Source organism: Salmo salar, unplaced genomic scaffold (assembly GCF_905237065.1).
Source record: "Salmo salar unplaced genomic scaffold, Ssal_v3.1, whole genome shotgun sequence".
Lineage (NCBI taxonomy): Eukaryota > Metazoa > Chordata > Actinopteri > Salmoniformes > Salmonidae > Salmo > Salmo salar.
In genome coordinates, this window is record NW_025548472.1 from 147,838 (window position 1) to 168,051 (window position 20,214).

General features: G+C 49.2%; 1 protein-coding gene across 3 annotated transcripts in view; it reads left to right on the forward strand.

The window, feature by feature from the left end:
• Positions 1-7,753: 7,753 nt before the first annotated feature.
• Positions 7,754-20,214, forward strand: part of LOC106590959 (stimulated by retinoic acid gene 8 protein homolog) — a 50,226-nt gene continuing 37,765 nt past the window's right edge. For 2 of the 3 annotated variants that reach the window (XM_045712417.1, XM_045712419.1), the window contains exons 1-5: positions 7,754-7,943; positions 8,165-8,339; positions 14,933-15,008; positions 15,082-15,163; positions 16,224-16,388. In XM_045712417.1, coding sequence (XP_045568373.1) covers positions 8,166-8,339; positions 14,933-15,008; positions 15,082-15,163; positions 16,224-16,388 — 497 coding nt within the window. In that variant the 5' untranslated portion in view covers positions 7,754-7,943; position 8,165. Of the gene's footprint in view, positions 7,944-8,088; positions 8,340-14,932; positions 15,009-15,081; positions 15,164-16,223; positions 16,389-20,214 lie in introns of those variants that run through there. The other variant, XM_045712418.1, reaches the window with a different exon arrangement.

Sequence of the window (20,214 nt, forward strand, 5' to 3'; positions counted from 1 at the left end):
TCCTGTCCCAGTCCGTTAGTAGAGTATTCAGCCAGCCGTCCTGTCCCAGTCCGTTAGTAGAGTATTCAGCCAGCCGTCCTGTCCCAGTCCGTTAGTAGAGTATTCAGCCAGCCGTCCTGTCCCAGTCCGTTAGTAGAGTATTCAGCCAGCCGTCCTGTCCCAGTCCGTTAGTAGAGTATTCAGCCAGCCGTCCTGTCCCAGTCCGTTAGTAGAGTATTCAGCCAGCCGTCCTGTCCCAATCCGTTAGTAGAGTATTCAGCCAGCCGTCCTGTCCCAGTCCGTTAGTAGAGTATTCAGCCAGCCGTCCTGTCCCAGTCCGTTAGTAGAGTATTCAGCCAGCTGTCCTGTCCCAGTCTGTTAGTAGAGTATTCAGCCAGCCGTCCTGTCCCAGTCCGTTAGTAGAGTATTCAGCCAGCCGTCCTGTCCCAGTCCGTTAGTAGAGTATTCAGCCAGCCGTCCTGTCCCAGTCCGTTAGTAGAGTATTCAGCCAACCGTCCTGTCCCAATCCGTTAGTAGAGTATTCAGCCAGCCGTCCTGTCCCAATCCGTTAGTAGAGTATTCAGCCAGCCGTCATGTCCCAGTCCGTTAGTGGAGTATTCAGCCAGCCGTCCTGTCCCAATCCGTTAGTAGAGTATTCAGCCAGCCGTCCTGTCCCAGTCTGTTAGTATAGTATTCAGCCAGCCGCCCTGTCCCAGTCTGTTAGTAGAGTATTCAGCCAGCTGTCCTGTCCCAGTCCGTTAGTAGAGTATTCAGCCAGCCGTCCTGTCCCAGTCCGTTAGTAGAGTATTCAGCCAGCCGTCCTGTCCCAGTCCATTAGTAAAGTATTCAGCCAGCCGTCCTGTCCCAGTCCGTTAGTATTCAGCCAGCCGTCCTGTCCCAATCCGTTAGTAGAGTATTCAGCCAGCCGTCCTGTCCCAATCCGTTAGTAGAGTATTCAGCCAGCCGTCCTGTCCCAATCCGTTAGTAGAGTATTCAGCCAGCCGTCCTGTCCCAATCCGTTAGTAGAGTATTCAGCCAGCCGTCCTGTCCCAATCCGTTAGTAGAGTATTCAGCCAGCCGTCCTGTCCCAATCCGTTAGTAGAGTATTCAGCCAGCCGTCCTGTCCCAGTCCGTTAGTAGAGTATTCAGCCAGCCGTCCTGTCCCAGTCCGTTTGTAGAGTATTCAGCCAGCCGTCCTGTCCCAGTCCGTTAGTAAAGTATTCAGCCAGCCGTCCTGTCCCAGTCCGTTAGTATTCAGCCAGCCGTCCTGTCCCAATCCGTTAGTAGAGTATTCAGCCAGCCGTCCTGTCCCAATCCGTTAGTAGAGTATTCAGCCAGCCGTCCTGTCCCAGTCCGTTAGTAGAGTATTCAGCCAGCCGTCCTGTCCCAATCCGTTAGTAGAGTATTCAGCCAGCCGTCCTGTCCCAATCCGTTAGTAGAGTATTCAGCCAGCCGTCCTGTCCCAGTCCGTTAGTAGAGTATTCAGCCAGCCGTCCTGTCCCAGTCTGTTAGTAGAGTATTCAGCCAGCCGTCCTGTCCCAGTCCGTTAGTAGAGTATTCAGCCAGCCGTCCTGTCCCAATCCGTTAGTAGAGTATTCAGCCAGCCGTCCTGTCCCAGTCTGTTAGTAGAGTATTCAGCCAGCCGTCCTGTCCCAGTCTGTTAGTAGAGTATTCAGCCCATCTCTCTGTGTGTCTGTGAGAGTGGATTAACGTCATGTCTGTCACCATACATCCCTAAAGTCACCCTATTCCCTATGCAGTGCACTGGGATTTACTTTGACCAGTAGGGCTCTGGTCAAAAGTAGTGCACTATATAGGGAATAGGGTGCCAATTGGGATAAAAGCTTGATCATCATCCATCCAGTACCTTTGTTGAAACGTTCCTCCTAAAACAAAGCTGCCAAATTGGTTTGAAGCCAAAAGTTGTGTTTCTCTGTGTGTTTAACTGGTTTAAGTGTTTCAGTTTAAACCTCGTCCCTTTACAATGTTACATTGTTGTTTTTATTGGAAAATGATATTTGTTTAATTGTTGATATCTTCAGAAGATCATAAGAGTTGTGGAATAAACTGAAAACCAGATGTAGTTGTTTTGTTGATGGTTGAATGTTGCTACATGGACATTGGCCTTTTCTCATTTGGGAAAAAGTCCGTCCCCCGTCCCTTCTCCTACGCCCACCCTCCTCCCTCCTGTCCCCTCTCCTCTGCCCCCCCTCCGTCCTGTCCCCTCTCCGTTCTGTCCCCTCTCCTCTGCCCCCCCTCCCTCCGTCCTGTCCCCTCTCCTCTGTCCCCCCCCTCCGTCCTGTCCCCTCTCCTCTGTCCCCCCCCTCCGTCCTGTCCCCTCTCCTCTGCCCCCCCTCCCTCCGTCCTGTCCCCTCTCCTCTGTCCCCCCCTCCCTCCGTCCTGTCCCATCTCCCACCCTCCTCCGTCCTGTCCCCTCTCCTCCCCTCCCTCCGTCCTGTCCCCTCTGCCCCCCCTCCCTCCATCCTGTCTTCTCTCCCCGTCCCCTCCGTCCTGTCTTCTCTCCTCTGTCCGCCCCTCCCTCCGTCCTGTCCCCTCTCCTCCCCTCCCTCCGTCCTGTCTTCTCTCCCCGTCCCCTCCGTCCTGTCTTCTCTCCCCCGTCCCCTCTCCTCTGTCCCCTCCCTCCGTCCTGTCCCCCCTCCCCCCCCTCCTGTCCCCTCTCCTCTGTCCCCCTCCCTCCGTCCTGCCTTCTCTCCCCGTCCCCTCCGTCCTGTCTTCTCTCCCCCGTCCCCTCTCCTCTGCCCCCCCTCCCGTCCTGTCTTCTCTCCCAGTCCCTTCTCCTCCGTCCTGTCTTCTCTCCCCGTCCCCGGAGAGAGGATGCAGGAGAGAGAGGATGGAGGAGAGAGACGATGGAGGAGACAGAGGATGCAGGAGAAAATCTAATTGAGATAAGGCCATTGACATTATAAATGACATGTGTCTCAGCTGCCTCTGGGTGGCGACATTTACCACCGTTTCATATGAACAGCACGGAAAGAGGAAGACATGACCAACCAAACACTATCACACCGCCATACTAAATCAATGGAATCTCAATGGAGAATTCAAAACTGTCTGCTTTTATCATTCGAAGCAGTCTTTATTATAAGCCTTATAGTAAAGGGACTAGGGCCTTGGTAAAACAGTCTTTATTATAAGCCTTATAGTAAAGGGACTAAGGCCTTGGTAAAACAGTCTTTATTATAAGCCTTATAGTAAAGGGACTAGGGCCTTGGTAAAACAGTCTTTATCATAAGCCTTATAGTAAAGGGACTAGGGCCTTGGTAAAACAGTCTTTATTATAAGCCTTATAGTAAAGGGACTAGAGCCTTGGTAAAACAGTCTTTATTATAAGCCTTATAGTAAAGGGACTAGAGCCTTGGTAAAACAGTCTTTATTATAAGCCTTATAGTAAAGGGTTTAGAGCCTTGGTGATAATACAAAAACGATAGTTAATTTAGGGTAAAAAGTGTAGACTGATTCCATAATATTAACTCTGAAAATTAGTCAAGGCATTTTGATGTAGATATAATTGTGAAAGACATAACGTGGGCAGTGCTCAGGCTGGGCAGAATAAAGTTACTCTCTCCTTCCTGACTGGACATCAACCACTTTTAAAATACCGGTAAGTAAATACGGTGGATCAGCTAAGAATATGACCAAACACCATTTTTTTTTTTTTACCGTTTTAAATAAAAGTGTGACTTTCGATATCACAAACAATGTCGCTAGCTAGCTAAATGATCGACCTGGCAGAGTTGTTTCAACACGACAACACGACAACTTACTGACCTCTGCTACCCTGCTTCTTCTACCCTGCTTCTTCTACCCTACTACTCCTACCCTACTTCTGCTACCCTACTGCTTCTACCCTACTGCTTCTACCCTGCTTCTGCTACCCTGCTGCTTCTACCCTACTGCTTCTACCCTACTGCTTCTACCCTACTGCTGCTACCCTGCTGCTATCTACTGTGCTACCCTGCTTCTTCTACCCTACCTCTGCTACCCTGCTGCTTCTACCCTGCTGCTTCTACCCTACTGCTGCTACCCTACTTCTGCTACCCTACTGCTGCTACCTACTTCTTCTACCCTACTGCTGCTACCCTACTGCTGCTACCCCACTGCTACTGCTTCTACCCTACTGCTGCTACCCTACTCTGCTACACCTACTGCTGCTACCTACTGCTGCTACCTACTTCTGCTACCCTACTGCTGCTACCTACTGCTGCTACCTACTTCTGCTACCCTACTGCTGCTACCTACTGCTGCTACCCTACTGCTGCGACCTACTGCTGCTACCTACTACTGCTACCCCACTGCTGCCACCGACTGCTGCCACCCTACTGCTGCTACCCACCGCTGCCACCCTACTGCTGCCACCCACTGCTGCCACCCACTGCTGCTACCCTACTGCTTCTACCCTACAGCTGCTACCGACTGCTGCTACCTACTGCTTCTACCTACTTCTACTACCCTACTGCTGCTACCCTACTGCTGCTACCTACTTCTGCTACCCTACTGCTACTACCCTACTGCTGCTACCCTACTGCTGCTACCTACTTCTGCTACCCTACCACTGCTACCCTACCGCTGCTACCTACCGCTTCTACCCTACCGCTTCAACCCTACCGCTTCTACCCTACCGCTCTACCCTACTGCTGCTACCCTACTGCTGCTATTTACTGCTGCTACCTACAGCTGCTACCCTACTGCTTCTACCCTACCGCTGCTACCCTACCGCTGCTACCTACTGCTGCTATCTACTGCTGCTACCCTACCGCTGCTACCTACCCTACTACCCTATCACTGCTACCAACTGCTTCTACCCTACTGCTGCTACCCTACCGCTGCTACCAACCGCTGAAACCTACCGCTGCTACCCTACCCCTGCTACCTACAGCTGCTACCTACTGCTGCTATCTACCGCTGCTACCCTACAACTTCTACCCTACTTCTTCTACCCTACTGCTGCTACCTACTCCTGCTACCCTACTGCTGATACCCTACTCCTTCTACCCTACTTCTCCTACCCTACTGCCTCTACCCTACTGCTGCTATCTACTGCTTCTACCCTACTGCTGCTACCTTACTGCTGCTACCTACTGCTGCTACCTTACCCCTGCTACCATATCGCTCCCACCCACTGCTGCCACTGCGCCTACCTCTGCTCCCTACTGCTGCCACTGCTGCTACGCCTACTGCTGCTACTGCCGCCACCCAATCTCTGCTACCCTATCACTGCTACCCTACCACTGCTACTTGCCGCTGCTCTGCCGCTGCTCCTACCACTGCTACCTGCCGTTACTGCCGCTGCTACCCTACCACTGCTACCAACCGCTGCTTCTACCCTACCACTTCTACCTGGCGCTGCTACCCTAACGCTACTACCCTACCGCTTCTACCTGCCGCTGCTACCTACTGCTGCTGCTACCCTACTGCTGCTACCTACTGCTGCCTCTACCCTACCGCTGCTGCTACCCTACCATTGCTACCAACCGCTTCTACCTACCGCTGCTCCTACCCTACCGCTTCTACCTGCCGTTTCTACCCTACCACTGCTACCCTACCACTGCTACTCTACCGCTGCTACCCGCCGCTTCTACCTGCCGCTTCTACCCTACCGCTGCTACCTACCGCTGCTACCCTACCGCTGCTTCCCTTCCGCTGCTACTCTACTGCTGCTACCTGCCGCCTCTACCTGCCGCTGCTACCCTACCGCTGCTACCTGCCGTTTCTACCCTACCACTGCTACTCTACCGCTGCTACCCTACCGCTGCTTCCCTTCCGCTGCTACTACTGCTTCTACCCTACTGCTGCTACCTACTGCTGCTGCTAACTACCGCTTCTACCCTACTGCTGCTACCTACTGTATCTCCATACCGCTGCTACCTACTGTATCTCCATACCGCTGCTACCTACTGTATCGCCATACTGCTGCTACCTACTGTATCTCCATACTGCTGCTACCTACTGTATCTCCATACCGCTGCTACCTACTGTATCTCCATACCGCTGCTACCTACTGTATCTCCATACCGCTGCTACCTACTGTATCTCCATACCGCTGCTACCTACTGTATCGCCATACTGCTGCTACCTACTGTATCTCCATACCGCTGCTACCTACTGTATCTCCATACTGCTGCTACCTACTGTATCTCCATACTGCTGCTACCTACTGTATCTCCATACTGCTGCTACCTACTGTATCTCCATACTGCTGCTACCTACTGTATCTCCATACTGCTGCTACCTACTGTATCTCCATACTGCTGCTACCTACTGTATCTCCATACTGCTGCTACCTACTGTATCTCCATACTGCTGCTACCTACTGTATCTCCATACTGCTGCTACCTACTGTATCTCCATACTGCTGCTACCTACTGTATTTCCATACTGCTGCTACCTACTGTATCTCCATACTGCTGCTACCTACTGTATCTCCATACTGCTGCTACCTACTGTATCTCCATACTGCTGCTACCTACTGTATCTCCATACTGCTGCTACCTACTGTATCTCCATACCGCTGCTACCTACTGTATCGCCATACTGCTGCTACCTACTGTATCTCCATACCGCTGCTACCCTACCACTGCCACCTACTGTATCTCCATACTGCTGCTACCTACTGTATCTCCATACTGCTGCTACCTACTGTATCTCCATGCTGCTACCTACTGTATCTCCATACTGCTGCTACCTACTGTATCAGCCTACCGCTCCTACCTGCCGCTGCTACCCTACCGCTTCTACCCTACCGCTGGTACCTGCCGCTTCTACCTACTGCTGCTACTACCCTACTTCTGCAACCCTACTGCTGCTACCTACTGCTGCCTCTACCCTACCGCTGCTGCTACCCTACCACTGCTACCCTACCGCTTCTACCCTACCGCTGCTATCTACCGCTGCTTCTACCCTACCGCTTCTACCTGCCTCTTCTACCCTACCGCTGCTACCCTACCACTTCTACCTGCCGCTGCTACCTACCGCTTCTACCCTACCGCTGCTACCCTACCGCTTCTACCTGCCGCTTCTACCTGCCGCTGCTACCCTACCTCTGCTACCCTACCGCTTCTACCTGCCGCTGCTACCTACCGCTGCTACCTACTGCTGCTAACTACTACCGCTGCTACCTACTACTGCTAACTACCGCTGCTAACTACTACTGTTGCTACCCTACTGCTGCTACCTACTGCTGCTACCTACTGCTGCTAACTACTACTGCTTCTACCCTACTGCTGCTAACTACTACTGCTGCTACCTACTACTGCTGCTACCTACTGCTGCTGCTCCCTACTACTGCTAACTACCTCTGCTAACTACTACTGCTTCTACCCTACTGCTGCAACCTACTGCTGCTACCTACCGCTGCTAACTACCGCTGCTACTTACTGCTGCTGCTACCTACTGCTACCCTACCACTGCTACCTACCTCCATACTGCTGCTACCTGCTGCTGCTACCTACCGCTGCTACCTACTACTGCTAACTACCGCTGCCATCTACTACTGCTTCTACCCTACTGCTGCTACCTACTGCTGCTGCTACCTACCGCTTCTACCCTACCGCTGCTACCTACTGCTGCTACCTACTGTATCTCCATACTGCTGCTACCTACTGTATCTCCATACCGCTGCTACCTACTGTATCGCCATACTGCTGCTACCTACTGTATCGCCATACTGCTGCTACCTACTGTATCGCCATACTGCTGCTACCTACTGTATCTCCATACTGCTGCTACCTACTGTATCGCCATACTGCTGCTACCTACTGTATCTCCATACTGCTGCTACCTACTGTATCTCCATACTGCCGGTTGAGGAGACGGTTAGAGTCTACCGCGGTTCATGTAGCTACATCCTGCATGAAAAATAACACACACACACAAGATCATTTGCCATAACAATTAACAGAAAACGTGGGCAGTTTTATAACATACATTTATAAAGGATTTCAAAGGTAAGGAAGTAACATATTAAGGTCTTTGGCTATATTTTTGAAATCTATACTAACAGTAGCTAAAACGTTAGCTAGTTAACCATTAGCATCTAACGTGACCGTTAGCCATCAGTGCTAGGTCGCCATCTTGTTTTCCCCCTCCCGATCGATATATAACCCTAACAACGGGAAGAGAAACAACTCGATTAACCAGTGTGGTGTCGCATTTTACCGTCCATCAGGATGTCCAGTCGAGGTTGTGCGGGTCCGTCTGGGCTCCGGAGGAAGCGGGACACCGAGGAGCACCAGAAGGAGAGGAGACGGGCTCTGCAGGCCCGACACCGAGCCAACCTAGCCACTCTGTTCGAGACGCTCAAAACCGTCGTCTGTCCCACATCCAACAAGATGCCTGCTAAGGTAGCTAACTAGATGGCTAGCAATCTGAACTATCATCCTGTCCTCTCCTTCATGTGTAGCTACTGGTGTCAAAACATTTTTGGTCAGTTACTATGGAGCAACTAGTTAGCTAGCTAACTGTTGCTGGGTAGAGAGGGTGTGATTTGGGGCTAGCTAACTAACTGTTGCTGGGTAGAGAGAGTGTGATTTGGGGCTAGCTAACTAACTGTTGCTGGGTATAGAGAGTGTGATTTGGAGCTAGCTAACTAACTGTTGCTGGGTAGAGGGTGTGATTTGGGGCTAGCTAACTAACTGTTGCTGGGTAGAGAGAGTGTGATTTGGGGCTAGCTAACTAACTGTTGCTGGGTAGAGAGAGTGTGATTTGGGACTAGCTAGCTAACTGTTGCTGGGTAGAGAGGGTGTGATTTGGGGCTAACTGTTGCTGGGTAGAGAGAGTGTGATTTGGGGCTAGCTAGCTGTTGCTGGGTAGAGAGGGTGTGATTTGGGGCTAGCTAACTAACTGTTGCTGGGTAGAGAGGGTGTGATTTGGAGCTAGCTAACTAACTGTTGCTGGGTAGAGAGGGTGTGATTTGGGGCTAGCTAACTAACTGTTGCTGGGTAGAGAGGGTGTGATTTGGGGCTAGCTAACTAACTGTTGCTGGGTGGAGAGGGTGTGATTTGGAGCTAGCTAACTAACTGTTGCTGGGTAGAGAGGGTGTGATTTGGGGCTAGCTAACTAACTGTTGCTGGGTAGAGAGGGTGTGATTTGGAGCTAGCTAACTAACTGTTGCTGGGTAGAGAGGGTGTGATTTGGAGCTAGCTAACTAACTGTTGCTGGGTAGGGAGAGAGTGTGATTTGGGGCTAGCTAACTAACTGTTGCTGGGTAGAGAGAGTGTGATTTGGGGCTAGCTAACTAACTGTTGCTGGGTAGAGAGAGTGTGATTTGGGGCTAGCTAACTAACTGTTGCTGGGTAGAGGGTGTGATTTGGAGCTAGCTAACTAACTGTTGCTGGGTAGAGAGAGTGTGATTTGGGGCTAGCTAACTAACTGTTGCTGGGTAGAGAGGGTGTGATTTGGGCCTAGCTAACTAACTGTTGCTGGGTTGAGAGAGTGTGATTTGGGGCTAGCTAACTAACTGTTGCTGGGTAGAGAGGGTGTGATTTGGGGCTAGCTAGCTAACTGTTGCTGGGTAGAGAGAGTGTGATTTGGGGCTAACTGTTGCTGGGTAGAGAGAGTGTGATTTGGGACTAGCTAGCTAACTGTTGCTGGGTAGAGAGGGTGTGATTTGGGGCTAACTGTTGCTGGGTAGAGAGAGTGTGATTTGGGGCTAGCTAGCTGTTGCTGGGTAGAGAGGGTGTGATTTGGGGCTAGCTAACTAACTGTTGCTGGGTAGAGAGGGTGTGATTTGGAGCTAGCTAACTAACTGTTGCTGGGTAGAGAGGGTGTGATTTGGGGCTAGCTAACTAACTGTTGCTGGGTAGAGAGGGTGTGATTTGGGGCTAGCTAACTAACTGTTGCTGGGTAGAGAGGGTGTGATTTGGAGCTAGCTAACTAACTGTTGCTGGGTAGAGAGGGTGTGATTTGGGGCTAGCTAACTAACTGTTGCTTGGTAGAGAGGGTGTGATTTGGAGCTAGCTAACTAACTGTTGCTGGGTAGAGAGGGTGTGATTTGGAGCTAGCTAACTAACTGTTGCTGGGTAGGGAGAGAGTGTGATTTGGGGCTAGCTAACTAACTGTTGCTGGGTAGAGAGAGTGTGATTTGGGGCTAGCTAACTAACTGTTGCTGGGTAGAGAGAGTGTGATTTGGGGCTAGCTAACTAACTGTTGCTGGGTAGAGGGTGTGATTTGGAGCTAGCTAACTAACTGTTGCTGGGTAGAGAGAGTGTGATTTGGGGCTAGCTAACTAACTGTTGCTGGGTAGAGAGAGTGTGATTTGGGGCTAGCTAACTAACTGTTGCTGGGTAGAGAGGGTGTGATTTGGAGCTACCTAACTAACTGTTGCTGGGTAGAGAGTGTGATTTGGGGCTAGCTAACTAACTGTTGCTGGGTAGAGAGAGTGTGATTTGGGGCTAGCTAACTAACTGTTGCTGGGTAGAGAGAGTGTGATTTGGGGCTAGCTAACTAACTGTTGCTGGGTAGAGAGGGTGTGATTTGGAGCTAGCTAACTAACTGTTGCTGGGTAGAGAGGGTGTGATTTGGGGCTAGCTAGCTAACTGTTGCTGGGTAGAGAGGGTGTGATTTGGGGCTAGCTAACTAACTGTTGCTGGGTAGAGAGGGTGTGATTTGGAGCTAGCTAACTAACTGTTGCTGGGTAGAGAGGGTGTGATTTGGGGCTAGCTAACTAACTGTTGCTGGGTAGGGAGAGAGTGTGATTTGGGGCTAGCTAGCTAACTGTTGCTGGGTAGAGAGGGTGTGATTTGGAGCTAGCTAACTAACTGTTGCTGGGTATAGAGAGTGTGATTTGGGGCTAGCTAACTAACTGTTGCTGGGTAGAGAGAGATTTGGGACTAACTGTTGCTGGGTAGAGAGGGTGTGATTTGGGGCTAGCTAACTAACTGTTTCTAGGTAGAGAGAGTGTGATTTGGGGCTAGCTAACTAACTGTTGCTGGGTGGAGAGGGTGTGATTTGGGGCTAGCTAACTAACTGTTGCTGGGTAGAGAGAGTGTGATTTGGGGCTAGCTGTTGCTGGGTAGAGAGGGTGTGATTTGGGGCTAGCTGTTGCTGGGTAAAGCGTGTGATTTTGGGCTAGCTGTTGCTGGGTAAAGCGTGTGATTTGGGGCTAGCTGTTGCTGGGTAGAGAGGGTGTGATTTGGGGCTAGCTGTTGCTGGGTAAAGCGTGTGATTTTGGGCTAGCTGTTGCTGGGTAAAGCGTGTGATTTGGGGCTAGCTGTTGCTGGGTAAAGCGTGTGATTTGGGGCTAGCTGTTGCTGGGTAAAGCGTGTGATTTGGGGCTAGCTAGCTAACTGTTGCTGGGTAAAGCGTGTGATTTGGGGCTAGCTGTTGCTGGGTAGAGAGGGTGTGATTTGGGGCTAGCTAACTAGCTGTTGCTGGGTAAAGCGTGTGATTTGGGGCTAGCTGTTGCTGGGTAAAGCGTGTGATTTGGGGCTAGCTGTTGCTGGGTAAAGCGTGTGATTTGGGGCTAGCTGTTGCTGGGTAAAGCGTGTGATTTGGGGCTAGCTAGCTAACTGTTGCTGGGTAAAGCGTGTGATTTGGGGCTAGCTGTTGCTGGGTAGAGAGGGTGTGATTTGGGGCTAGCTATCTAGCTGTTGCTGGGTAAAGCGTGTGATTTGGGGCTAGCTAACTAACTGTTGCTGGGTAGAGAGGGTGTGATTTGGGGCTAGCTGTTGCTGGGTAAAGCGTGTGATTTTGGGCTAGCTGTTGCTGGGTAAAGCGTGTGATTTGGGGCTAGCTGTTGCTGGGTAGAGAGGGTGTGATTTGGGGCTAGCTGTTGCTGGGTAAAGCGTGTGATTTTGGGCTAGCTGTTGCTGGGTAAAGCGTGTGATTTGGGGCTAGCTGTTGCTGGGTAAAGCGTGTGATTTGGGGCTAGCTAACTAGCTGTTGCTGGGTAAAGCGTGTGATTTGGGGCTAGCTGTTGCTGGGTAAAGCGTGTGATTTGGGGCTAGCTGTTGCTGGGTAGAGCGTGTGATTTGGGGCTAGCTGTTGCTGGGTAAAGCGTGTGATTTGGGGCTAGCTAACTAACTGTTGCTGGGTAGAGAGTGTGATTTGGGGCTAGCTGTTGCTGGGTAAAGCGTGTGATTTGGGGCTAGCTGTTGCTGGGTAAAGCGTGTGATTTGGGGCTAGCTGTTGCTGGGTAGAGAGGGTGTGATTTGGGGCTAGCTATCTAGCTGTTGCTGGGTAAAGCGTGTGATTTGGGGCTAGCTAACTAACTGTTGCTGGGTAGAGAGGGTGTGATTTGGGGCTAGCTGTTGCTGGGTAAAGCGTGTGATTTTGGGCTAGCTGTTGCTGGGTAAAGCGTGTGATTTGGGGCTAGCTGTTGCTGGGTAGAGAGGGTGTGATTTGGGGCTAGCTGTTGCTGGGTAAAGCGTGTGATTTTGGGCTAGCTGTTGCTGGGTAAAGCGTGTGATTTGGGGCTAGCTGTTGCTGAGAAAGCGTGTGATTTGGGGCTAGCTAACTAGCTGTTGCTGGGTAAAGCGTGTGATTTGGGGCTAGCTGTTGCTGGGTAAAGCGTGTGATTTGGGGCTAGCTGTTGCTGGGTAAAGCGTGTGATTTGGGGCTAGCTGTTGCTGGGTAAAGCGTGTGATTTGGGGCTAGCTGTTGCTGGGTAGAGAGAGTGTGATTTGGGGCTAGCTGTTGCTGGGTAAAGCGTGTGATTTGGGGCTAGCTGTTGCTGGGTAAAGCGTGTGATTTGGGGCTAGCTGTTGCTGGGTAAAGCGTGTGATTTGGGGCTAGCTGTTGCTGGGTAAAGCGTGTGATTTGGGGCTAGCTGTTGCTGGGTAAAGCGTGTGATTTGGGGCTAGCTAGCTAACTGTTGCTGGGTAAAGCGTGTGATTTTGGGCTAGCTAGCTAACTGTTGCTGGGTAGAGAGTGTGATTTGGGGCTAGCTGTTGCTGGGTAGAGAGGGTGTGATTTGGGGCTAGCTGTTTCTGGGTAAAGCGTGTGATTTTGGGCTAGCTGTTGCTGGGTAAAGCGTGTGATTTGGGGCTAGCTGTTGCTGGGTAGAGAGGGTGTGATTTGGGGCTAGCTGTTGCTGGGTAAAGCGTGTGATTTTGGGCTAGCTGTTGCTGGGTAAAGCGTGTGATTTGGGGCTAGCTGTTGCTGGGTAAAGCGTGTGATTTGGGGCTAGCTAACTAGCTGTTGCTGGGTAAAGCGTGTGATTTGGGGCTAGCTGTTGCTGGGTAAAGCGTGTGATTTGGGGCTAGCTGTTGCTGGGTAAAGCGTGTGATTTGGGGCTAGCTGTTGCTGGGTAAAGCGTGTGATTTGGGGCTAGCTAGCTAACTGTTGCTGGGTAAAGCGTGTGATTTGGGGCTAGCTGTTGCTGGGTAGAGAGGGTGTGATTTGGGGCTAGCTATCTAGCTGTTGCTGGGTAAAGCGTGTGATTTGGGGCTAGCTAACTAACTGTTGCTGGGTAGAGAGGGTGTGATTTGGGGCTAGCTGTTGCTGGGTAAAGCGTGTGATTTGGGGCTAGCTAACTAACTGTTGCTGGGTAGAGAGGGTGTGATTTGGGGCTAGCTGTTGCTGGGTAAAGCGTGTGATTTGGGGCTAGCTGTTGCTGGGTAAAGCGTGTGATTTGGGGCTAGCTGTTGCTGGGTAAAGCGTGTGATTTGGGGCTAGCTAACTAACTGTTGCTGGGTAGAGAGTGTGATTTGGGGCTAGCTGTTGCTGGGTAAAGCGTGTGATTTGGGGCTAGCTGTTGCTGGGTAAAGCGTGTGATTTGGGGCTAGCTGTTGCTGGGTAAAGCGTGTGATTTGGGGCTAGCTAGCTGTTGCTGGGTAAAGCGTGTGATTTGGGGCTAGCTAGCTGTTGCTGGGTAAAGCGTGTGATTTGGGGCTAGCTAACTAGCTGTTGCTGGTTAAAGCGTGTGATTTGGGGCTAGCTGTTGCTGGGTAAAGCGTGTGATTTGGGGCTAGCTGTTGCTGGGTAAAGCGTGTGATTTGGGGCTAGCTAACTAACTGTTGCTGGGTAGAGAGTGTGATTTGGGGCTAGCTGTTGCTGGGTAAAGCGTGTGATTTGGGGCTAGCTGTTGCTGGGTAAAGCGTGTGATTTGGGGCTAGCTGTTGCTGGGTAAAGCGTGTGATTTGGGGCTAGCTAACTAACTGTTGCTGGGTAAAGCGTGTGATTTGGGGCTAGCTGTTGCTAACTGCTCACAGTGGATTTTTAGGGTGAACACTTTTCCCGCATTTTGGCCCTCTGTCACGTGTCCCACAACCAAGCAGTCTTGTCCCGCTTTTTATCAACAAATTCAAACGCCGCTAATTTAGATTTTTTGTTGTTGATTTTTCCGTATTTCAGTCTGTTGCTAGTAAGATTTAAAAGCTGTTCAGGGTCATGATGGGGCGGCAGGTAGTCTAGTGGTTAGAGCATTGGGCCAGTAACCAAAAGGTTGCCGGATCGAATCCCTGAGCTGACAAGGTACAAATCTGTCCTTCTGAACAAGGCAGTTAACCCACTGTTGCCCTGTTAGGTCGTCATTGTAAATAAGAATTTGTTCTTAATTTAAAAAATGTTGGTTCCAGACTTGGTGCATTGGTCAGTCCCTCCAGGATAGATCTTCACCTACCTGGCCATGCAGGTATACTTCACCTACCTGGCCATGCAGGTAGATCTTCACCTACCTGGTGCTGCAGGTAGATATCACCTACCTGGCCATGCAGGTAGATATTCACCTACCTGGCCATGCAGGTAGATCTTCACCTACCTGGCCATGCAGGTAGATCTTCACCTACCTGGTGCTGCAGGTAGATTTCACCTACCTGGCCATGCAGGTAGATATTCACCTACCTGGTTCTGCAGGTAGATTTCACCTACCTGGCCATGCAGGTAGATCTTCACCTACCTGGTGATAAATTGGTATTATGGATCAGATAAAAAGTGGAAACTTCAGTTGAATGTTTTGTATTGTAAAGTGTCATTGTAATGTTGTCCTGTCGGTCAGTGGAAGATCTTGGACCATGCCAAAGGATTTCTCAAAGAGCAGGAAGCCTACCTGAGCAGACTGATGCTACTGAAAGGTGAGAGGAACCCAGATTAAAAACATGTCCTGTGATTTAAGTGAGCAGTTTCTATTCACCGACGTGTGTTTAGGGATATTCCTCGGTAATGAAGGCGGGCCGTGCAGCTTGGATGAAGTAAGGGCAGAGTACCGGAGGCTGCAGTCACACAGCAGGTACACTACCGTTGACATACACTAGATTGTTATTTAACTAGGCAAGTCAGTTAAGAACAAATTCTTATTTACAATGACGGCCTAGGAACAGTGGGTTAACTGCCTTGTTCAGGGGGCAGAACGACAGATTTGTACCTTGTCAGCTCGGGGGATTCGATCTAGCAACCTTTTGGTTACTGGCCCAACGCTCTAACTACTGGACTACCTGCCGCCCCCATAGATACTGGTGCAAAGCCTAGGTGGCAGGTAGCCTAGCGGGTTAAGAGCTGTGGTTCAGTAACTGAAAGGTTACTGGTTTGAATCCCCGAGCTGGCAAGGTGGGGGAAAAAAATCTTCCGTTCTGCCCTTGATCAAGGCAGTTAACAACAGCAGCTCCCGCAGCCCCACTGCCCCTCTCTGAGTCAGAGGGGTTAAATGCTGATGACACATTTCAGTTGAACAACTGCCTAGGTCTCCCCTTTCCCTGAGTACAGCGTGCCACCTGCAGTTAGTAGAGATTACCACTGGGGGGCAGCATCTACCCATGTTATTGAACAACTGCCTAGGTATCCCCTTTCCCTGAGTACAGCGTGCCACCTGCAGTTAGTAGAGATTACCACTGGGGGCAGCATCTACCCATGTTATTGAACAACTGCCTAGGTATCCCCTTTCCCTGAGTACAGCGTGCCACCTGCAGTTAGTAGAGATTACCACTGGGGGCAGCATCTACCCATGTTACTGAACAACTGCCTAGGTATCCCCTTTCCCTGAGTACAGCGTGCCACCTGCAGTTAGTAGAGATTACCACTGGGGGCAGCATCTACCCATGTTATTGAACAACTGCCTAGGTATCCCCTTTCCCTGAGTACAGCGTGCCACCTGCAGTTAGTACAGATTACCACTGGGGGCAGCATCTACCCATGTTACTGAACAACTGCCTAGGTATCCCCTTTCCCTGAGTACAGCGTGCCACCTGCAGTTAGTAGAGATTACCACTGGGGGGCAGCATCAATTAGCTTCTTTTTTCAGTCTTATATTAAAAACCTGTCCCCTCCCTCCCCCCTTTCCCCCCTCCCCTCAGCTCCATGCGCTCCAGAAGACCTGGTGGTCCCAGACGTCGTGGCGCAGCTGACAGAGAGGACCTGACTGAGACCAGTGAGGAAGACTCTGCGGAGGAGACTCTGGATGACTCCGTCCCCTCTCAGACCTCCATCAGCTCTCTAACCAACATCCTGGAGTTTGAAGGGTGGGGGCTCGTTCCAGGGTTTCCGTGTCGCCGGGGAGATTTTCATTTACGGGACATTTTGAGAAATTTACCAGACCTATATGTATTGGGTGCGTTATCTGATTAGGACGTACCACCCACGGTGCTCAGAATGACAGAAATAACATTTAGAATATGGTAATTCATATTAGCAGAACATTTAGAATATGGTAATTCACATTAGCAGAACATTTAGAATATGGTAATTCATATTACCAGAACATTTAGAATATGGTAATTCATATTACCAGAACATTTAGAATATGGTAATTCATATTAGCAGAACATTTAGAATATGGTAATTCATATTAGCAGAACCTTTAGAATATGGTAAATCACATTAGCAGAACATTTAGAATATGGTAATTCATATTACCAGAACATTTAGAATATGGTAATTCATATTAGCAGAACATTTAGAATATGGTAATTCATATTAGCAGAACATTTAGAATATGGTAATTCATATTAACAGAACCTTTAGAATATGGTAAATCACATTAACAGAACCTTTAGAATATGGTAAATCACATTAGCAGAACATTTAGAATATGGTAATTCATATTAGCAGAACATTTAGAATATGGTAATTCACATTAGCAGAACATTTAGAATATGGTAATTCATATTAACAGAACATTTAGAATATGGTAATTCATATTAACAGAACATTTAGAATATGGTAATTCATATTAGCAGAACATTTAGAATATGGTAATTCATATTAACAGAACCTTTAGAATATGGTAATTCATATTAACAGAACATTTAGAATATGGTCATTCATATTAACAGAACATTTAGAATATAGTAATTCATATTAACAGAACATTTAGAATATGGTAATTCCTATTAACATGCAAATCATGGATGCAACAACGATGTGCGTTTGTTCTTACTGAATTCTGACGTTCACTTTGAAGAAGTTAACAAGACGAGCAACGAACAGCAACATCGCTAGCCGATGTCAATCTACTATAGTAGAAACGTGTAGGCTACCTATTCTATTGGTCAGCTTGTCGAGGAAGAAATAGCCTGGTCCAAACAGACTCTGGGACAGTTTTGGGACGATGGATCCCAGATTCATACAACCAGTAGGCCTAGGATATATAGGAATTGTGATACAGTGAATTATAAGTGAAATAATCTGTCTGTAAACAATAGTTGGAAAAATGACTTGTGTCATGCACAAAGTAGATGTCCTAACCGACTTGCCAAAACTATAGTTTGTTAACAAGAAATTTGTGGAGTGGTTGAAAAAACGAGTTTTAATGACTCCAACCTTGGTGTATGTAAACTTCCCACTGACTTCAACTGTAGATATTTTAAAGCAATGAGTCTGATGCAACAGATCAGAACGTTTTAGCTTAAAAATATTGCTAAACTATTATTTCTTCTCATTGTAACTGCAGCATTGTGCACAAGGCGGTAGGCTGTGAGCCACGAACGTTCGTTCCATAACGCAGTTAGTGCGAAAACACCGTTGTCAAAAGGCCACTGCGACATGCTAGCGATTTCATGTGACCGAGATTAAAACCCTCCGTTAGAAACGTAGAACGAGGAGGAGATCTAATAGGCAAGATAAGAACATTGTCTCATAATATGTAGTAAAACGTTACAACTTTCAACCAATTCAGTATGTGTTTTTTTTCAAAATGCATACTGCCTCCAGCTCATTGCAAAGTGGTGTGTCGTCACGCTTCCAACAGTTTGACGCCGCGTTCAAGACAACTCGGGGAAAATCTCTTGACTTCAGTGCGTTCAAGGGAACTGGGAAACAAGCAAGCTCCGACTGGGGGGAAAAATAGTTTTGAATGGTCATCCAACTCGCAAACTCTGGAACTCTCAGACCTCTTTCTAGAGCTCCGACCTTTTTGGACCTGAAGGTCACCGACGTCGTGATTTGATCTGGTATTTTTCAGAGTTCTCCGTTGTCTTGAAGGCACCAGAAGATGCATCACCAGTAGCAGCTATTGCCTGTCGTGACAGATGATCCACTCAGAGGCTCTGTATCTGTATGCTCTAGGGTGTGTATCAGTGTCGAGGCTATACAGCTGACCAGTCATCTGGTATTTCCATCAGCGTAGAGGCTATACAGCTGACCAGTCATCTGGTATTTCCATCAGCGTAGAGGCTATACAGCTGACCAGTCATCTGGTATTTCCATCAGCGTAGAGGCTATACAGCTGACCAGTCATCTGGTATTTCCATCAGCGTAGAGGCTATACAGCTGACCAGTCATCTGGTATTTCCATCAGCGTAGAGGCTATACAGCTGACCAGTCATCTGGTATTTCCATCAGCGTAGAGGCTATACAGCTGACCAGTCATCTGGTATTTCCATCAGCGTAGAGGCTATACAGCTGACCAGTCATCTGGTATTTCCATCAGCGTAGAGGCTATACAGCTGACCAGTCATCTGGTATTTCCATCAGCGTAGAGGCTATACAGCTGACCAGTCATCTGGTATTTCCATCAGCGTAGAGGCTATACAGCTGACCAGTCATCTGGTATTTCCATCAGCGTAGAGGCTATACAGCTGACCAGTCATCTGGTATTTCCATCAGCGTAGAGGCTATACAGCTGACCAGTCATCTGGTATTTCCATCAGCGTAGAGGCTATACAGCTGACCAGTCATCTGGTATTTCCATCAGCGTAGAGGCTATACAGCTGACCAGTCATCTGGTATTTCCATCAGCGTAGAGGCTATACAGCTGACCAGTCATCTGGTATTTCCATCAGCGTAGAGGCTATACAGCTGACCAGTCATCTGGTATTTCCATCAGCGTAGAGGCTATACAGCTGACCAGTCATCTGGTATTTCCATCAGCGTAGAGGCTATACAGCTGACCAGTCATCTGGTATTTCCATCAGCGTAGAGGCTATACAGCTGACCAGTCATCTGGTATTTCCATCAGCGTAGAGGCTATACAGCTGACCAGTCAACTGGTATTTCCATCAGCGTAGAGGCTATACAGCTGACCAGTCAACTGGTATTTCCATCAGCGTAGAGGCTATACAGCTGACCAGTCATCTGGTATTTCCATCAGCGTAGAGGCTATACAGCTGACCAGTCATCTGGTATTTCCATCAGCGTAGAGGCTATACAGCTGACCAGTCATCTGGTATTTCCATCAGCGTAGAGGCTATACAGCTGACCAGTCATCTGGTATTTCCATCAGCGTAGAGGCTATACAGCTGACCAGTCATCTGGTATTTCCATCAGCGTAGAGGCTATACAGCTGACCAGTCAACTGGTATTTCCATCAGCGTAGAGGCTATACAGCTGACCAGTCATCTGGTATTTCCATCAGCGTAGAGGCTATACAGCTGACCAGTCATCTGGTATTTCCATCAGCGTAGAGGCTATACAGCTGACCAGTCATCTGGTATTTCCATCAGCGTAGAGGCTATACAGCTGACCAGTCATCTGGTATTTCCATCAGCGTAGAGGCTATACAGCTGACCAGTCATCTGGTATTTCCATCAGCGTAGAGGCTATACAGCTGACCAGTCATCTGGTATTTCCATCAGCGTAGAGGCTATACAGCTGACCAGTCAACTGGTATTTCCATCAGCGTAGAGGCTATACAGCTGACCAGTCATCTGGTATTTCCATCAGCGTAGAGGCTATACAGCTGACCAGTCATCTGGTATTTCCATCAGCGTAGAGGCTATACAGCTGACCAGTCATCTGGTATTTCCATCAGCGTAGAGGCTATAAAACATTATTTCACAATGGGATAGTTTCTTCTCCCGGACAATTGGTCGGCAGCACTCACTCTGTCTTTGGGCTGGTTTCCCGGAT